Source organism: Acipenser ruthenus, chromosome 35 (genome assembly GCF_902713425.1).
Source record: "Acipenser ruthenus chromosome 35, fAciRut3.2 maternal haplotype, whole genome shotgun sequence".
Classification (NCBI taxonomy): Eukaryota; Metazoa; Chordata; class Actinopteri; order Acipenseriformes; family Acipenseridae; genus Acipenser; species Acipenser ruthenus.
Genome location: NC_081223.1, coordinates 9,047,656 through 9,067,935, shown reverse-complemented (window position 1 = coordinate 9,067,935; position 20,280 = coordinate 9,047,656). Strand labels below are relative to the sequence as shown.

General features: G+C 42.0%; 1 protein-coding gene across 2 annotated transcripts in view; it reads right to left on the bottom strand.

The window, feature by feature from the left end:
• Positions 1 to 268: 268 nt before the first annotated feature.
• LOC117395205 (CREB-regulated transcription coactivator 2-like) overlaps positions 269 to 20,280 on the bottom strand; it is a 31,341-nt gene continuing 11,329 nt past the window's right edge. The window contains exons 4-15 of one of the 2 annotated variants that reach the window (XM_059007805.1): positions 17,905 to 17,966; positions 15,979 to 16,053; positions 14,436 to 14,536; positions 13,657 to 13,683; positions 13,318 to 13,400; positions 13,080 to 13,129; positions 12,199 to 12,431; positions 9,413 to 9,894; positions 8,269 to 8,973; positions 7,321 to 7,407; positions 6,779 to 7,007; positions 269 to 6,127 (exon numbers count right to left, since the gene is read on the bottom strand). In XM_059007805.1, coding sequence (XP_058863788.1) covers positions 5,925 to 6,127; positions 6,779 to 7,007; positions 7,321 to 7,407; positions 8,269 to 8,973; positions 9,413 to 9,894; positions 12,199 to 12,431; positions 13,080 to 13,129; positions 13,318 to 13,400; positions 13,657 to 13,683; positions 14,436 to 14,536; positions 15,979 to 16,053; positions 17,905 to 17,966 — 2,337 coding nt within the window. In that variant the 3' untranslated portion in view covers positions 269 to 5,924. The remainder of the gene's footprint in view (positions 6,128 to 6,778; positions 7,008 to 7,320; positions 7,408 to 8,268; positions 8,974 to 9,412; positions 9,895 to 12,198; positions 12,432 to 13,079; positions 13,130 to 13,317; positions 13,401 to 13,656; positions 13,684 to 14,435; positions 14,537 to 15,978; positions 16,054 to 17,904; positions 17,967 to 20,280) is intronic. The other variant, XM_059007806.1, reaches the window with a different exon arrangement.

Below are 20,280 nucleotides of genomic sequence, written 5' to 3'. Positions count from 1 at the left end.
GTCGTTCTGGCATTGTCTGCCCCCTTATATTGCGTTATCATTTTCTTCTTGATCTTAATTTGAGCTCACAAGAATGAAATGAGGAAGGCAGTTCAGATTCTCCAGAGAAGCTCAAAGCAAGTTTAAATCCAGGTGAAGATTTAGAGAGAAATGATAACTCAATATCAGAGCAACAGATCCCTTGGTATAAATTAAAGTACCCAGAATCTCAAAACTCTGCATTTCATCACCTACTGAGAACATCTTAAAAAATAAAAATAAAAAAGCCTCCATTTCACTGCATTTTATTAAAACAATACAAAATAATTGGTAGCTAACAAAAAAAAGGACAAAGTTATACAAGCAGAGTGCATTTCTTTACAAAAAATATATTTATATATGTATAGACAATTACTTTATTTACAATTAAAACACAATGCCCTTTCATGGAGTGTAAAAGGAGGCGTAATTCTAGACTTCTACTGCAGATACTCAAGACTACAGCCAGAATAATGGCCGCTATTCTTCACACATTAGGAATAACAAACTGCAGCTGTGCACCACATGTACAATCCTGTAATATAGACGTTGTCACAATAGAAAATATAAATAAAATATCACTGATACAGAAGATGAAACAAAAAAAGGACGCCGGTCCTGCCAAATAGGAAATCTCCACTGTGGAAGTTTTTTTTTTTTTTTTTTTTTTAAATGGTAGTTCCACTAAACGATTTCCACAGTAAATATTTCATCTTACAGACTGCCGGCCTGTGCCGTTACAACACTGTCAAAAAATCCAAACAGCTGCCATACAGCGCCCCCCTAGTGGCTGTTGCACCAGAAATGATTCCAGGACAGTTCCCCTAACTTTGAAAGGCCACCCAACCATGCATGTTGAATCAGGAATCCATATTGCCTTGAAACAAATCCATTTTTTTGGTATTTATTTTGTGATAAGAGCGAGTTTAATGAATTCCAGGAAGTGCTAGTAGGCTTTACAGAACACCTACATACAGTATTGTTAATGTATTTTTGACTGCATTCGAGACCAATTAAGAATAGACATGTACTGTTTTCATTTCAAGGCAGGCAATGATATTTAAATGTCTATTATAGAAACTTTGAATAAATTAGAAACTGAACTTTGATTTTAAGTTAGGCATTTTTTCAAAACAAGATACAAGGATTCACAACACGTGTACTGGTACAAAATCCATTACGTGTTCAGAGAAGCCTATAAAGTAGTCTGAAAACTGTTGAAATTATTTTTGGTGCCACTACACCACTACTGCTGAAAACACTTCATTCAGTTGATTTTGTCTGTTAAGTCTTTAAACAGGCAGACAATATTGGGGCTACATGCTTTCGTGTGGCTTGAAAGTACCCTTGGACAGTGTGAAATACTGCAAAAATAGAAACACGGGCAATACACAACTAATTAACACCACACAACTGCACAGGAAGGACAGAAGTGCAGAGGAGTGCAGAGGGGTGCATAGGACTGCACAGGAGTGCATAGGACTGCACAGGAGTGCAGAGGGGTGCATAGGAGTGCAGAGGGGTGCATAGGACTGCATATGAGTGCAGAGGGGTGCATAGGAGTGCAGAGGACTGCATAGGCGTGCACATCTAAGCAAGTTTGTGTAGCAAGTGTCACTCATAGTTTCAGACCTGGCATGCTAATCTTGTAAAAGGTTAAGGATGTTTAAAAGAGTTACTGTGTTATGAATGAAAAATGATGAGGCTCTACCATCGACTTCTATAGGAGAACAAGACTCCTCATTAATCTGATTGGCAAGAATCACTTTAGTTTTGAATATGCTATGGTACATACACATACATATAGTCCCTTACCATTTTATGATATTGTAATCCTTGTGTGTGGCTCTTTTTGCAATTGCTCAAATACTGTGTTGTTTAAGTCTGTGTCAAAGTGCTTTCACCTGTGCCCAGGAGCTGCTCTTCAGTTCTAGTTGCCTGCTGTAGACTTATGCAAAGCTAGATCAGCCAAAGTAAGAAGCCAGCGCCACCTAGTGATCGGTAAGTTTCATAACACATTGCTGGCAACACAGATCTGACCACTAGATGGCTCTGTCGCTCATAAAAGACCCGTCACAGTCCAGTAGATCTGAAGAGCTGCTGCTGGACTCAGGTACAAGCAACACAGATTAAAGTCCAGAGTTTGAGTAACTGCAGCAAGAAGCACTCAGGATAACTGCACACATCATACAAAGGTAAAGGGGGCAGCAGCAACTCAAGTATTTTGAAGCTGCTCTTTAGGTTAGGGCTGATTCTGGGGTTGTAGGGTACATTGACTCCACAGTAAAAATGGTCTAATATAGTGAGCTACTGATTCTTTCAATCAGTAATTATCCCTCCCAGAACCACAGTAGGTTTGACATCACTTCCCTTTAATTGCATCCAATTAGCAACAGGAGGTGGGGCATGTGAAACATCCCACTAGACCAATCAGAGAACACCATTCAAAGTTGTAAGTGCTTTTTTGATATCACTAAAAATAAACTTTTATTTTTTTCTCATAAAACATTGTGAATACACAAGCTTTATCTAAAACAAGTTTTTTTATATATATATATATATACTTTGTTAGGTTTTTAGAATACACCTCCCGCTTCAATATTTACAAGTGAATTATTTCCTTGTTAGTTTAAAACCCTTTTTTAAAAAAAATATCTAGTAAAAACCTTCCATGAAATTATGCTCTGTTGTGTTCCCCCTCAAAGCATAATTCAACAATAATACATGTAGAAAAATATATACAATCACAAAGCATACATTTATGGCCATTTTGTACACATTATCCCTAAAAGCAAAGTAAAGAAAGGATGCGTTTGTTAATTTAAAACGGAAAAGTTGAAATACTTCCTTGTTAGTTGACTGTGTCCTTAATGCATGCTAACCTGATATTTCTCTGTAGCTGCTCTCTGTACAATGGGATTTCCACCTGCATCTCTATAGCATTGTTAAGGGAGTGCTGACCAAGGGATATGATCACTGGATCCCTCTTTCTTCTGTCCAAGAGCTTTCGGTTCTTTGCATTTTATACTTTGAATTTTAGACTGAACGCGGTACCCTAGAATATGTGTAGCAAAACCAGAACAAAGGATTTGAACCCTAACACACACACTATTGGGTTTGTCTCCAGTTCACATGACACTGCACACATCAGCTTCCACTGTTACAAATCATAACTACACATCTTAGGAGTTTGTACAAGTTACCTAAATTTGAAAACTGTAAATAACTTTTTGAAACAAAACCACTATAACAAGCAGGCTATCCCACTGCAGCCTCTGCTAAACAAACTGAGGCACTGAAACTTGTGTTCTGAGTCGCTGACAGTTTCCTCCAACACCATGATCAAAGTACACTTCACCCTAAATGAAAATAAAGTGTTACATTTAGCAGAGCTGTGAATAAGACAATGAAACGCTGTGTTACTGTAGCTTTCAGTGGGCTGCATTAATAATCCATTCAGAATAAAGTTGTCTGCTGTTTCAGTATAAATGATCTGAGCATGAAGAGAACAGCCTCACACCTGTGCTGCGAAGCCTGGGTATCTTCACTTCTCTTCTGCTCTTTGCAGCGATTCTATCTGGACGAGTCTGCGAGCTGCATTACGGTTATACTGTGAGAATGCACCTGCATATACAGCAGAGTTTGTTTTTACTGGTTATGCAGGAGCCATGAGGAATACTGTTATTCTGGTGAGAGACGAGTACAGTGTGGGGGCTCCTATGCAGATGTTACTACACTATAGTTGCTGCTGCACCCTGAACTTCTCTCCAATAACACGGTAAGGGATTCAACAAAGAATGATATAAACTGATAGCAAAGGTCCAAACAAACAGATCAACAAATGTCAAGGGGGACCAGCAAGAATAGAACGAATAGTAAAGCAAAGTGCTATGTACTCTCACCAATGGCTTCAAATCAATCACTTTAACATTATTTTACAGATAACCAAAATAATACAACATTAAAAAACAAAAAAAAATACACAAAACCAGGCCCGACTACTTTTCTTTTTGCTGCTCAACAGCAACACCTGGTGGCCAGAAGTGGGACTGGAGCACCTAGAGCCTGCATCAAATCAGTGCAACATTAGGACGCTTGGACTCACTGCTCCAAAGAGCAGAGTGGAAACAACCCCATCAAACACTGAATAAAAAACACAGGGCTGGGCTTTGATCAGTATCGCTATGTGTTCTCATAGAAAGTGCTGGTGGACAGGAAACAGGAAATCAATTCCATACAGGTATATAAAAGGACAGACCTGTGGAATACAGGCTTGTTGTATGAAGAGGCCCCTGGGTTAGGGGTCTGCACCCCGGATTCACCCCCGAAACGCAGTCCTGTCTGCACTCGGCTCATCCTGACAACATCAACTACAATTCTTCACATCAAAGCTCTTAATAGGAGTTACAAGAGCTGGAACCAGCTTCATTTCCACACTGCAGCCCAGCACTCACTGAGCCACTCAAACCCACTGCAGCCCAGCACTTTCTTTCTAAACCACCAAGCTACAGAAGTTATACAGATTTTAGAAGTACGTGGTAGGCATTGTCGATTGGGGGTGGTGTATGAACAGAAAATCACTAATGGGATCCCTTTCACAGTTCAAACACAGTGGCACTGAACAACATTCGGACAGCTTCAATTTGAATATTTATGCAGTACAGAAAAGGTTCAATTGTGTAGATTTCCAACTACAATTCTACAACCCTGAACAAACGGTCATAGTTGACATTGAATCAGTGCAAATGGTCTCATTTACATGTGTATTTTCATCAAAGTGGGTAGATACGCCCTGACAAAGTGGCCAGGCAGAGTTTGATTCATGGGCTTGTTTTAATCAAACCGAATAATCACAGTGCAATGTGAAAGCAAAATCAATTCGGAAAAATGTGGAAGCGAAACCAGCAAAACCAGTTCACTTCTACTCGATGTACTTTTAAAAACTGAATTTATGTTCCAAACAAACCAAATGTGAAAAAGGCCCATAGCTTTACAGGGAACTCTAGTTACACAAGTGAACCTGTAATCTAGTACATTTACAGTAAATGCAGGGTTAAACTCACACTGGCCCTGCTGCTGCTGCACCCAGTCCTGGGGTTCAGAACTCCCCTTGTTCAGATAGATTATTGAAAGGCCCAAGTACCTAAGAGCAATCAGACCCCTGCTAAACCTGGACTGACCGCACTCCTCATCACAGCATGAATAAGCCTCACTGTAGGTTTACTGCTGGGAGTTTATCATGCAGTTATAGGGGAAGAACATTTAACAGTGTTCAAAATCCTGGCCCCTTTAAATAAGGGGCTCCCAAAATACCCTAATAAATGAATTATTTTGAGATTGAAAACGTCATGAAAACAACCAAACACGTTGTGTAACATGGCTTAGCTGCTTGATCATTTTCTATTTAATCTTGGCGTCTGACCAACAGTTGACCAAATGCAGTCGGGGCAGAGATATCCAAGCTAAGAAATCACAGCAAATGAATACCTGACACCTAAAACACAGCTGACCAGTGCTTTAAGTGCGGCACAGAAACCAGGACCAGACAACACAGATGGTCTTAGTGGGTCGCAGACTCTTCTTCACACACAGAGGGGAGGAGGGGATGGAAGGGGTTACCTAGCCATACTGTGGATGCTAATCCCTGGGATCCTTTGGAGACTTGCCAAAGGTTCAAGATCAGCAACTTTGACTTTGTATATCTCCGCCCCTCTCGATCCCAACGTGTCGTCAGCACGGCTGGTCAGAAACGACTCAGAAGCTGAAAGTGGCTGTCATGAGGCGAGCGGTTTAGTGAGCCCTGAAAAATAAAATGCTAAATATAAGGTTTAGTTCTGAAAGCCAGGAGTGAGTGTGCAGGTCTCTAACCGACTGTCTGAATGGGTCTTTCAGTGCTGCTGGTTCTGTCACTTGAGCCGGTCCGATCGGAAGGACTCCTCCACGGAGGGGTCTGGCAGCACCAGGTCAGCCTCCCCCAGCATGCCCAGCCCCTCCAGGGCCAGGGGCTCCATCCTGAGGGCATCATCCAGGCTGAAATGGCCGAATTCGAAGCCAGGCACCCCAGCCAGAGCGCTGGCGATCTCCTTGGACAGCCCTGGAGGAGAGTCCCCTGCACAACAAGGACACACAGTCACAACCAGTGCTGCCAATCACAGACAAATTTAAAGCAGCCAGCAAAACAGTTCTATCAATGTTCTCCGCTACTGCCCAGCCGTTCACAGAGCTCAAATGTGCACTTATGAAAAAAAATACGTTTGTATCAATCAGCGCTTTCATTTTAAAACTGCTGGTACTACGCCAGGTTACAGAAATCGGTTTACAAGCCATTCTTTCAGAGCTGTTCTTCAGTTCCAGTTGCCTAGCACAGGCCAATAGAACAGAAGAGCTGCTCCTGAACTCCTAGTCAAAGCAACACAGACTTATCAAAACATTAACAAACAAAAAAAAACATTTCTTGAGTAATTGCAAGAAGCACTCAGTGATTGAAACAAAAAAAAATAAAATAAAAAAGGAACTACTAAACTATTTTTGGTAATTCTGTAAATCAGCCAGGATAAAAATATAATGTAATAAAACACACGCTTGCCATAATCTGTGTACGTCTTTCATACAAGAGAATGTGAGCCGTGCAGAAAGGGGAATCTGATCGCGCTCCAAACAGCAGGAATAACCACACATTTCTTACAAGGAGCAGCTCATTCACCAGGGCTCCGATTGCTCAGCCCCGCACAGAGCCGGAGTCACGCGAGGCAGCATGTACCTGTGAGGATGATGCTGGGCACGTTGCCATGGCGCCCCCCTGTGCAGCTCTGCTTCTGTTTGTTCAGGAGCTGGGGGTCCTGCAGGTTGCTGTGGCTGCCCCCCTGCCTGCCCGACTCCGCCGGGGAGAAGGTCTGGCCGTGCAGCTCCCCCGGGAAGCCACCTCCTCCGCTGCTGTTATTACTGAGAGACAGGCTCCCCGCAGGACTCTCCATGTTGAACTGCTCCAGCTGAAAGAAACAAAGAGATAAAGACTCAAATCAGGACTGACTTCAAAGTGGTTTGAAAGCAGATCAAACCCATTAAAAATCAGGACTGTCTGTCTGTCAGCCCCAGTTAGGATTGCAGGCTGACAGAACTCCATCTCTTCACACTCATGGTGGAGGTTACCCAATAAGAGACCAATGTGAGAAGCAGGTTTTAAAAATTGCAAATTTATAAAAAGCAGTTCTACATAAAACGTGATCCATCCAGATTGTGTGCAATGTCTGATTGGATTGCAGATAGAAGCAGTCTGAACCGCCGAAGCCCTGGAAGAGGTACCTGTTGGGAGAGAGCTTGAGTCTGCCTGGCTGTCAGCTGCAGCCCCAGATAGGGGTCGTCTAAGAGAGAGCTCAGCAGAGACGACTCCTAGAAAACAATAAGAAAATAAATCAGCTCAGTTGTACTATTTTACAGCACCTCACGCAGACAGCTTGCAGACTACATTCAAATGGCTTTTTATTATTTATTTGTTATCGATACTCTACACAAGTCTATGCTAAGGTTCTTTCACCCGAGTTCAGGAGCTGCTCTTCAGTTCTAGTTGCCTGCCATACATATCCGTAACAGAACATGTCCTTATAGAAGTGTGAGTCAGCGCTATCTGGGTGATCTGCCACTTTGGATCAGATCCTTTTGTTTTGCTGCCAACACACGATCTGTGCACGAGAGACTGAGGAAGTTGTCAATCATTCCCAATGGTTCGATTTGCTTTATACTCATCTTCTCAAAAGGATGACGTCGCCAGCTTGATATTGAGTTCTAGTTTCCTGACACAGACATATGTAACCTAGGCTAGGTCAACCGAAGTGTCTTTGTGAAGTAAAAGCCAGGGGCATCCAGTAACAGGTATTCCTTTTTGTACGGCTGGCAATACCCGTTCCCTAGATGGCACTGGCTCTTACTTCTATTAAAGCAGTGATCTAGTCTGGGTTACATGTATCTATTCTTCATGTCTTTTTTCAACCACTTCTGAAAGTTTCAGCTTTGTTTACTGAAAGGGAAGCACTTTTAATAAGACACTGGAACAATCAATGTCTTATTAAAAGCTATGTCTGTAAATTCCCAGACATTGAATTTACATTGTGGAATAGTTGAACCCTATTATCTATAATCTTGAAATCTCTCAAACGGCAGGTATAAAAAGATTTTTAACAGATAAAGTTGCAATCTGTACTGCGGCGCACAGAAGAGCTAAAACAAAAACTATATGCAAGGAATGAGACTCACATTGTACAGATTTAAATCACAGACGAGGGACTGACTGAGTTGAGGCGTTCGGGGCGGATTCTGATAGTGAAACTGTTGCTGTTGCATTGGCTCCTGCGCATTCTGTTGCTGCAGTTGTTGCTGCTGATTCTGCTGCTGCTGCAGTTGCTGCTGATTCTGCTGCTGCTGCAGTTGCTGCTGATTCTGCTGCTGCTGCAGTTGCTGCTGATTCTGCTGCTGCTGCAGTTGCTGCTGATTCTGCTGCTGCTGCAGTTGCTGCTGATTCTGCTGCTGCTGCAGTTGCTGCTGCTGATTCTGCTGCTGCTGCTGATTCTGCTGCTGCAGTTGCTGCTGCTGATTCTGCTGCTGCTGATTCTGCTGCTGCAGTTGTTGCTGCAGATTCTGCTGCTGCAGTTGCTGCTGCTGATTCTGCTGCTGCAGTTGCTGATTCTGCTGCTGCAGTTGCTGCTGCTGATGATGATTCTGCTGCTGCTGTTGCTGCTGATGATTCTGCTGCTGCTGTTGCTGCTGATGATTCTGCTGCTGCAGCTGCTGCCTTTGTTGTTGCTGTTGATTCTGCTGTTGTAACTGCTGTTGCAAGGATTGCTGGGGATGTTGCAAAGGCTGTTGGGAAGGCTGCTGCTGCATTGGCTGCTGGGATGGTAAAGGCGGGTGTGTTTGGCTGTAGGAGTATGGTGGCAGTTTACTGGTGTCCAGGGGAACCCCCTGCAGCAGTAGAAATAGGTCACGTTAGCAGTGTTTCAGAAAAGAAACGGCAAAACCGGACCCCTACAGAACTCTTACAAGGAAACGAGCAATGTTATCACCCCTTTAACTACAATGAATTAGCTGGCTCTCAGATCCCCTGTACAGCATTGAATTCTCTATTCTAGACTGTATTGAATTAGCTGGCTCTCAGATCCCCAGTACAGCACTGAGTTCTCTACACTAGACTGTATTGAATTAGCTGGCTCTCAGATCCCCAGTACAGCACCGAGTTCTCTATACTAGACTGTATTGAATTAGCTGGCTCTCAGATCCCCAGCACAGTAAGTGGTTCTGTACAGTGTAACGATGCAGTGCTGTATACAGATGCAGTGCTGTACAGTATAAAGATGCAGTACAGTATATGTTTCCTTCATGAAACCCAAGTTGCCCAGTTTACCTGTGTGATGGAGGACAGCGTGGGGGAAATGGTAGGAGAGAACTGTTTGGGGTGGTGCCGCCGCAAATCTCCGCCCAGTGGGAGGAGCAGGGGGCTCAGCGGAGCCCGTCTCCGTGGCGACGTGCTGAGTGACACCGCCGGAGGCTGCTGCTGGCTCTGCATCATCATTGGAGAGTAGGAGGAGGAAGAGGAGGAGGAGCCAACCCCACTGCTGTAGCTGGGGTTGTTGGCAGTCGATTGGATGGACAGACTTCCGAGGGAGGAGTTACTGACAGAGGAGAGTAGGGAGGCGTTGCTAAGAGATGACTGCAGGGACTGGTTGCTAGGCGACGACTGGAGGGAGGACTTGAGGGAGGACTGCAATGAGGGGTTGCTAAAGGAAGTCTGGAAGGGCAGGCTGCTGAGAGAGGATTGGATGTTGGGGTTGCTTAGCGACGACTGGAGGGAGGGGTTGCTAAAGGAACCCTGTAATGATGACGGCCCTGGAGAGGAAGAGAGAAAAATAAATAAATAAATATGTTATGTATGTATGTTACAGGCATATTGTGAAAACAGTAGTTAGACATTATGTGAAATGCCAAATCCCTGGTCATTTGGTATTATTAAATCAAACATTTTTGCTGCATTTAGTTGCATCCAGTGTGGCGTTAAAGTTGTTCCTACATCTTCCCAATCCTAAATTTAATAAAAACAACTGTGCTAGACAGCCATGAATTCTATTTCCTCAAATTATAAAAGTAAAACCTCCGAGAGAGGTTGTCTCACCAGTTCAAGTGAATTTAAGTCTGAGATATAACCAGTGTTACAATAATGCATAAAATAACGAAATTAAAATATTCTGTGCTAAATATCTGGATTATGATGACATTCTTTTGTTGAAGTGAACTCAAAGTAAGTTCCTGTGCTGTTCACTGGTTTTAAGAACAATTAATGATACACATACATTTTAATGTTAAAAAAAAATAAAAAATAAATTTCATCACTTCATAAAATATGTATGTACTGTGAGAAATGCCCCTTATGAACCTTCTGGTATAAGAGACACATTCTGTGTTGTTGGGACTATAAAGTGCTAAGTCCTTACACCATGAAAGAAACATCTCTCATTATAATCAGGGGTTCACAAGACCGCTATGCAGGTACGCATGCACACCAATAAAAAACAAATGCAGACTTCCATATTGTTTTGAACACGCAAATGCGTACCGTCAGCACATTTAACAGGAAAGCATGTTTCATGTAGGCAGCGAGGGTGCTCACGATTACAAGGTCAAGCATATCACCTGGCTGTAACCCACACCTGCCTAACTTCCTGGTTTTCTATTGAGTTTCAAGGTCTCTGGGATCGGTCAGCGATCTCCAGGTAACTGAGCTTATCATCGCTGACCAGAATTAAATACCAGTCCCCATAGTTCACTTAAGGCCGGAGGGTTCCAATTCACTAAAAGTCCATCTCTACTAGCGCTATCATTGGCTGCTTCAAGATTTTATAAAAAAAAAACACGGACAGCGATAGGTGGAATCACTCCAGTTCAAAATATCAATCATTTTCTTTTAATGGAGATTTGAAACAACCAATGACAGCAGGGCTCTCGATTTAGCTGTCCAATCAGAGAAGAGGGATGTAAGGGGCATGGCGTTGTGGAAGCTCGCTTGAGAGGAGGTGTCGATGTTTGAGCGCCATTACATTTAAACTTGAGTTTTAAAAAAAAGACATTTACTTAAGCATTTTATTTAAGATATAATTTTTTATATGTTGTCGTCGTCTCTGACACTGCCATTAAGCAGTGCAGCTTGTGAGCGTGAGTTTTCATGTGCCAACATTTTAAATTTTAAAAACCTTTCTGCCCTGATGCATATGAACCCAGCATCCTTGACGGGTGCAAATCGCTTTGAAAAATGGTGCTAAACTGTTTTGAAAGTTTAGTACCAGAGTCTACTGGTGCTAAATTATTAAACCCCGCCCTAATCAAGCCCCCCTTACAACTTTTTTGGGAATTCGATGTTTACCGATTACAAATTGAAAAGTAGCAAGCCCAACTAACGAAATGTTTTTATTTATTTTTTGTTACTATTTCGTTATCGTTTTACATTATGTTTTAGTTTTAGTTACTATTAAAGGATATGATTTATGTTCGTTAAGACATTTTCGTTATTGTTACAGTTAACTAAAAAAACACTGCTTGCTACCTATAAAAACATAAGAAAGTTTACAAACGAGAGGAGGCCATTCGGCCCATCTTGTTCGTTTGGTTGTTAGTAGCTTATTGAAGCAGCTTCTTGAAGGATCCCAGGGTGTCAGCTTTAACAACATTACTGGGGAGTTGATGGGGTTTAGATAACTGAAATACAACGGCCCCTCTTTGCATCACTGCAGTCGGAAGCCATAGTTACTAGGCTGCTGTTTGTGTTCCACCTTAAATATGAAAAGTTTGGGAACGAGAGAAAAGGCCTTTTGGCCCATCAAGGCTCGTCCCTTGTTAGCACACCATTCTCCCTTACTGGGAAGGATCTCATTTAAAAGCACACAATCTAATCTTTTTGTAATGTTCCCAGTGTTTTAGATCCTACTTCTTCACCTGGTAGGCTATTCCATGCATTTACAACTTGCTGTGTAACAAAGGGCTTCCTACCTGAAAGTGCTGGAGGAATGGAAGTATGTGGCCTATGGCAGTTATACCCCATCCCTCAGTATAAAGGCCTGCCTGTTATTTCACAGCCGCACTGAGCTGCTGTTTCATAACACATGTTGCTGAACGGATGAGGGCAGCCCGGGGGTGTCTTACCCTGCGAGTGGAAGGCTGACTCCACTCCGAAGCCCAGCTGGGTCAGGGTGCTGGCCAAGTTGCCCGTGCTGCTGCCCCCGCTCAGGCTGGGGAAGGGGGGCTCGTCGGGGTCCAGGGGGGTGGGCAGGGGGGAGGGGAAGTGCAGGCTGGTCAGGTCTGGCAGAGAGCCCCCCGTGTTCAGAGCGGACGGGATGAGGGCGCTGCTGGAATGCTGCTCCGGAGACGGGAAGATACTGAAGAGAAGGAGAGACTGCATTACTGGCAAGTAGAACCTTCATTTGCAGGCTACAATACAATACACATTTTTATATAGCGCCCATCACAAGTTCAAAACATAAGAGAGAGCTCATATGTACAATACACTCCAGCTACAACTGATTATAGAAAAGCACATTTCAAAAAGTAATGTAGACTTAAAAGAATCAAATGTTTCAACCTGCTTAATGTCAAGTTCCACAGGAAAGGAGCACAACAGCAAAAAGCTCTGTCTCCAGCCAATTTGAGACTATTTTTTGGCACAATTAAAAGTTCTTCGTTTTCTGACCTCAAGGAATGAATAGAATTAAATGGAGTTAGTAGTTGGAAATTGGACAGCCCTAATCCATGAAGGACCTTATATTTACGGCAATATTAAAATCAATTGGGTAACTCACTGGTAACCAATGCAAGGACCTGAGCAATGCAGTAATATGCTGTGAAAGACAAGTGTTCTAGTTGCAATGTAGGCAGCCGCAGTTATATTAGTAAGCACCTGCGCCATCTAGTGCACAGCCAGTGTATTGCCGGCAAAACAAAAGGAAACTTGTTTGCAAAGTGGCAGACCATTAGATGGCGTTGGCTTATTTCTATGAAGACACTGAATCGTTATGGGTGACACTTACTTGATGCCAGGTACTTCACAGGACTTCGGTCGAGAAGACAGGATCGGAAACTGAAGCAGAGACAAGAGAAGTTAATAAACATCTGTCACCCAGTGTGAACGCACACACACACACACACACAAAAAAACACACACTAACTTATTGCTAACTGGCAAATCCTAAACCCCACACCAATGACCTTCTCCAATGACTGGTGGTAAATGAATGCTATATTTTTCCTCTCCCACTCTCTCCTTACCTTCTTCGTGTCCCAGGGCTTCAGTAGCTGCTTCCTCTCATCCAGCATGTTCTCCTCTATGGGGGGCACTGGGTAGGGGTACACTGCACACAGACAGAGAGATACAGTTACAAGGACCGAGTTTAAAGGGCACTGTAAAAGGCTAAACAAAAATATTCTCGACCGTGGAACCAGATGGGTGAACTTCATCATGTTACTTGAACTTCTTAGCTAAAAGTCTAATAAGAGAAAGAAAACCACATCGTAGACACTGACTAACTCAGCATGAGAATTTGTTTTGAAGGGTCACCCCAGTCAAAGTGAAAAGAAATCAAAATGAAAGTTAATAAAAACACATACTTCTGCCACCTTCAGCATCTGCCAATCCTGGAGAAAAAACAAAACAAAAAATAGTTTCATTTTCTAAGCTTTTACAATCTCCACCTGTAGGACCCAAGTTCTGGCATTGAGAAATATAATGGCTGTTGAATATACTGGATCAGGGCAGAAATATAATGGCTGCTGGATACACTGGATCACCAGTTCCACTCCGATAACAAAGGAGCAGTCTGTGAGATACAGAGTGTGAAAGACGGACATTGTTTTAACTTTGGGTCTCTGCAGGCAAGTATGGATATGGGAATACCCATGTGAATAATTCATGCTTCTGCTAAATTGTCATGTTTAGATGACTGACTGCTCCCCTGAGCTGATCTGGGGCCAGTTTATAGAGACTCTGATCCAGGGCAGGTTCTAGTCTCTCCTTGGGTTGAATGTCAATAAGTGTTTATTGAACAACCCTCTAGTGGGGAGAAAAATGGTGTGTCACAAAGCATCTGTCAGACATTGTTCCTTTACACATCATCCTTCATGAACCCTCCAGTTTAGAGGACGTTGCACGCATTATGAATCAGCGCTTTGTCATTGACATCGTACAAGATCAACACGCTCTGAAATTCCAAGTGTAGTTGCTGCCAATAGGTGCCAATGGGACGTGTTACAATCTAGAGAATTCTTGTTATTGGTTGGGATGCAGGGTAGTGCAGTTCACAACAGTAAATCTTTGTTATTTTCATGTGATCCCCAGATCAGCCCTCTGAGTTTCAGTCTCTCTGCAGTGTTAGGGGAGCCGGACTCACCGCTTCTCCTATTTTGGGGTGCCAGCCCTGGGCCGCAGTTGAAAGAGTCCTGGACATTGGGGTTCATGACGCTGGTGTGCAGTGCAGAGTCAGAGTTTGTTCTGAAGAGGAAAGCCATAAACATTTCCAGTGAATTCAGATTGCAAAAGCAGCAAGCCACCTCAAACCTTGCATGATGTTTGCAATCATTCTTATTGCAATTTTGTTTCATAATCTGTTTTTAAAAGGTGCTTTCACCTGAGTTCAGGAGCAGCCCTTCAGTTCTGTACATATGGTGCTTCATTAAAGAGCCAGCACCCTAGTGATCTGCCACTGCCTCAAGTTCTCTTGTTTTGCTGGCTGTACACTGCTGCAGACTAGCTGGTGCTTACTAATATATAGACACTTGGGCTGATCTAGCCAACGCTACATAGATCTATGGCCGGAAATTGAAACAGAAGAGCAGCTCCTTAATGTAGTCAAAGCACCTTTATTAAAACAAATAAATAAAATTAAAAAAACAGAACGAGTAATTGCTATAAGAATGACTCAAGAAACACCATAAAAAGATAAGCGGAAGAGTATCAAGAAAAGGTTTTCAGTAAATGCAAGCAAATGTTGAAATTCATGTAGTCAAAGTGAATGATTCCACATTTCACATGGGGTTAAAACAGAACATTTGCCAGCACATTATAATAACCAATAGAGCAACATTTTGAATGTACAATTAGGCCCACGCTAACAGCAACTGACCTATAATCCTAACCACTCTGTCAAAATGAAATGCGCACTGTCAGCAGCTGCAGAATAGGAATGGACACTGTGCTGCTCAGAGTGACTTGAACAGTCAAGACCCTTTAATCTCAGGATTTCCTAAAGTAAAAAGCTTAGTCATCATTCGAACAATAACTTTAAAATGCCCAAGAGCCAACTGAAGTTACATAAACATGTACAGCAAGGTTGGTTATTGATGTCTGATGAAATAGAAAATCATAAAGGCCAAGGCATGTTTAGTATGGCACAGACTACGATCAGCAGAAATCACTTATCTGAACAGATTTGGATTAGTACTCAGATTCTGGATTCATTAAATACAGACTGATATACCCGGGGGTGCTCTAGCTGGCTGTCTCTAGGATAGAAAGTAGGATGAGTAGACTTGGGGAAAGAACATTCTTTTAAATGAATCAACAGTTAAATCATCTGCTAAACCAGGAGCATTCACCAGGAGACATGTCTCTAAGCATGGCAGTGTGTGCAGACCATGCTCTCTCCTGCAGCAATACTGTCTTTCTGTTCACACACACCTCATTGCGGTCAGAGCACCAGGACTGATCTGGATACACTACGGTGCTCAAAAGAGAAATGTCCTGGCGAACAAGTGGAGAAATCATGACCCATAATTCATAAATACAAATATAAAAAAAACATATAGTGCTGTGATACAGACCACGTGGGATTCAGATCAGGGAATGCGTTTCTTGTGAACAGTGTTCTGCAAAGTTCCCCATTTCTCTCACCGAGGTGGGGAATTATCCTTTAACCACAAACAAAATAGCTTCACCTGTTGAGAGCGGAGGAAGGCAGTCTGAACAATTGTCCTTTGTCCATTGGAAAGTTGCTGGGCCATTGCAAATTCCTTTGTGATTAACAGAAACAGGGCGTTAAGTGATTGGATCAGTGGAAAGGCAATTAGGAAATGGATTCCTGAAAAGAGATTCTGCCTGGGCAACATATTCAAAGTATGTTTTACTGACTTCAGTTTTCATCCGATTAGTGACTGACCAATAAATCAATTTCACACGACACACAGCAGTTGTGGTGCAGCATCAGATCCCATTTTCATGCTTCTCTGTGCTTTACAATGCTAACCTACACCTCTCTGTGCTCTACAATGCTTACCTTTGCTTCACCATACCTCTGAGCTTCACAAGGCTTGCTTATGCTTTACCATACCTCTCTGTGCTTTACAATGTCTACCTGTGCTTTACCATATTTCTCTGTGCTTTACAATGCTTTATAACACTATGGGAAACTTTCATAAGGATACGCAGCTGTGTACTATATGGTGCTGGCACTTACTAATATAAAAACATTGGCTGATCAAGCCTAAGTTATACACATGAATGTCTTTCACATGACACTAAACTAAAGAGCAGCTCCTGAACTCAACTCAATCCACTTTAAGAATAACTGCAAAAAAAACACACCTTCAAATGACACCATGAAGGGGACAGGGACAATCATTTCAATCTACTTTCATTTTTGTCCAGTTGTATGAAGGAAGTTGGACTTTACAGGATAGGGTGTCCATTCTGACTGCTGCACCCTGAGTCTACTTCTAAGCCCTCTGCTTTATTCAACACCAATGAGATGAAAACGCAAGTGTGTTCTCAATAAGATGAAAACGCAAGTGTGTTCTCAATGAGATGAAAACGCAAGTGTGTTCTCAATGAGATGAAAACGCAAGTGTGTTCTCAATGAGATGAAAACGCAAGTGTGTTCTCAATGAGATGAAAACGCAAGTGTGTTCTCAATGAGATGAAAACGCAAGTGTGTTCTCAATGAGATGAAAACGCAAGTGTGTTCCCAATGAGATGAAAACGCAAGTGTGTTCCCAAGACACATTTCAGGTAACCATTTCTTAATTACTTTTACTAGATGCATCTAAATCAGACAGGCTGATCGCAAAATTCAAAAACGAGGAAAGACTGAGAGACGGGAGCAAGAGGAAAAAGTTCTCCTGTCAAAGAGAAGAAAGAGAGGAGCAGGAAATGAGAAGAAGAAAATATAAGAGGAGACATCCTGATGCGCTGGCGTGAAGCAGACCGTTCATCTTCCACTGCTCAGTCCTCAAGCGGGAACTGAAGCAACGATAAACTCTGTCCCCGCAGCAGAGAACTGAAGACCAACACGCTGCTTTGAAGTTACACCCCCACGCCGCTTAGCCAAACCCATTTTGTGCAAAAACCTTATTTCTGCAAATTCCAAACTTGTGTCCTGTGATAACAGGTACAACTTTGATAAACGTCATAAAGGCTCCCATTCACAGCAACGCACCACCAGCTGCTAAGTCAGATTCTGCTTAATGAAATGCGTGCAACCTTTAATCTGTCTCCCTGCAACATCCTGTCCAGTCTATGAAAAATAAAACAGCACATTTGTTCTACGTGACATTTCTACCTGATGTCTTTCTTACATCCACTCGTTGCAGAGTGTTGCAGGGGAACGGGTTAATGATTACACTCTGGTGTACCAGCTGCACTTAGAGAGGAGACATGTTTGAGGACCAAGACTGGGATGCTGTTTGTTTAAGGAACCAGGAGAATATGACCAGCAGAGGTTAAAGAGCAACTGGACTAGCAGAAAGCAACAGTAGCCAGACAGACAACAGAATAGCAGAAGAAAGCAACATAAGGATATGTTCTTTTGACAGCTCATTAGAACAGGTGACCTGCATTACAAAGAGGGTTTGTTTCTCGTCTCTTACCTTCTCCAGCTGGTATCGGGAGGCGGTGATAAATACGCTGAGCTGTAGGGGGAGCTGTCAATCTGAATCACAGCAGTTAAGGGCAATGCAGGGACTAGAACAATAGCCGATCATTAATACAAGCCTACTGAATTCTCATACAAATAAAATACATATAAAAACACTGGTGATCAAAACTCTGGTGGACCAGCCTTGAAACAGAATGATGGGGGATGGGACATTTATTGTACCATTTACTGCCCACAGATTTAGAACATAAGAAAGTTTACAAATGAGAGGAGGCCATTCTCACAATTCTCTGTGTAAAAAAAGTGCCTCCTATTTTCTGTTCTGAATGCCCCTTTATCTAATCTCCATTTGTGACCCCTGGTCCTTATTTCTTTTTTCAGGTAAAAAAAGTCCACTGGGTCGACATTGTCAATACCTTTTAGAATTGTGAATGCTTGAATCAGATCACTGCGTAGTCTTCTTTGTTCAAGACTGAATAGATTCAATTACTTTAGCCTGTCTGCGTATGTCATGCCTTTTAAACCCAGAACAATTCTGGTCGCTCTTCTTTGCACTCTTTCTAGAGCAGCAATATCCTTTTTGTAGCGAGGTGACCACAACTGAACACAATATTCTAGGTGAGGTCTTACTAATGCATTGTAAAGTTTTAACATTACTTCCCTTGATTTAAATTCAACACTTTTCACAACATATCCGAGCACCTTGTTGGCCTTTTTTATAGCTTCCCCACATTGTCTAGATGAAGACATTTCTGAGTCAACATAAACTCAGAGGTCTTTTTCATAGATTCCTTTTTCAATTTCAGTATCTCCCATATGGTATTTATAATGCACATTTTTATTACCTGCATGCAGTACCTTACACTTTTCTCTATTAAATGTCATTTGCCATGTGTCTGTCCAGTTCTGAATGCTGTCTAGATCATTTTGAATGACCTTTGCTGCTGGCACTCCTATTTTTGTGTTGTCTGCAAATTTAACAAGTTTGCTTACTATACCAGAATCTAAGTCAATAATGAAGATTAGGAATAGCAGAGGATCTAATACTGATCCCTGTGGTAAAACACTGGTTACCTCGCTCCATTTTGAGGTTTCTCCTCTAATCAGTACTTTCTGTTTTCTACATGTTAACCACTCCCTAATCCATGTGCATGCATTTCCTTGAATCCCTACTGCATTCAGTTTGAGAATTAATCTTTTATGCGGGACTTTGTCAAAAGCTTTCTGGAAATCTAAATAAACCATGCCATTTGCTTTGCAATTATCCATTGTCGATGTTGCATCCTCAAAAAAACCAAGCAGGTTAGTTAGACACGATCTCCCTTTCCTAAAACCATGCTGACTGTCTCCCAGGATACTGTTACCATATAGGTAATATTCCATTTTGGATCTTATTATAGTTTCCATAAATTTACATATAATAGAAGTCAGGCTTATTGGTCTGTAGTTACCTGGTTCGGTTTTGTCTCCCTTTTTGTGGATCGGTATTATGTTTGCAATTCTCCAGTGTGTCGGTACAACCCCTGTGTCAAGAGGCATGATCTTGGTTAGCGGTCTGTAAATAACTTCTTTCATTTCTTTGAGTACTATTGGGAGGATCTCATCTGGCCCTGGGGATTTGTTTAAGAGTTCCTAGTCCCTTTAACACTTCTGCCTCTGTTATGCTAAAGTTATTTAAAACTGGATAGGAACAGGTCGACATGTCGGGCATGTTGTCCGTCTCCTCCTTTGTAAAAACTTGTCAAAAGTAATCATTTAATATATTTGCTATTTTTTATTTTTTCATCTATGATTTTGCCATTTGTATCACTTAGACATTTAACCTCCTCTTTGAATGTTCTCTTGCTGTTATAATATTGGAAACACTTTTTGGAATTGGTTTTAGCCCCCTTAGCAATACTGATTTCTATCTCTCTCTTGGCCTTTCTAACTTCCTTTTTGACTTGTGTTTGCAGTTCCAAGTACTCTTTCTGTGTAGTTTGTTCTTGGTCCCTTTAAACGCTCTGTAAAAGTGCCTTTTTTCTCGGAATTTATATTATATATTATATATATTTTAAGATCTATTAAGCCATTTTGGCAATTTTGTTTTAGATTTAGATTTCTCTACTTTTGGGATATAATTGTTTTGTGCCTCTAGTACTACATTTTAAAAAAATAGCCATTGTTTATCCGTGGATGTTTTGTCCATTATTCTGACCCATATTGATTCTGTGTTGTTTTTGTCTTCCAGATTTAACACCTGGGCTTCAAGACTATTTCTTATGTATAGCGCTACCCCTCCGCCTCTTCTGTCCTCCCTGTCTTTCCTATACAGTGTATACCAACTAATATTATATTCGTCTATCACTCTCGGATAACCAAGTTTCTG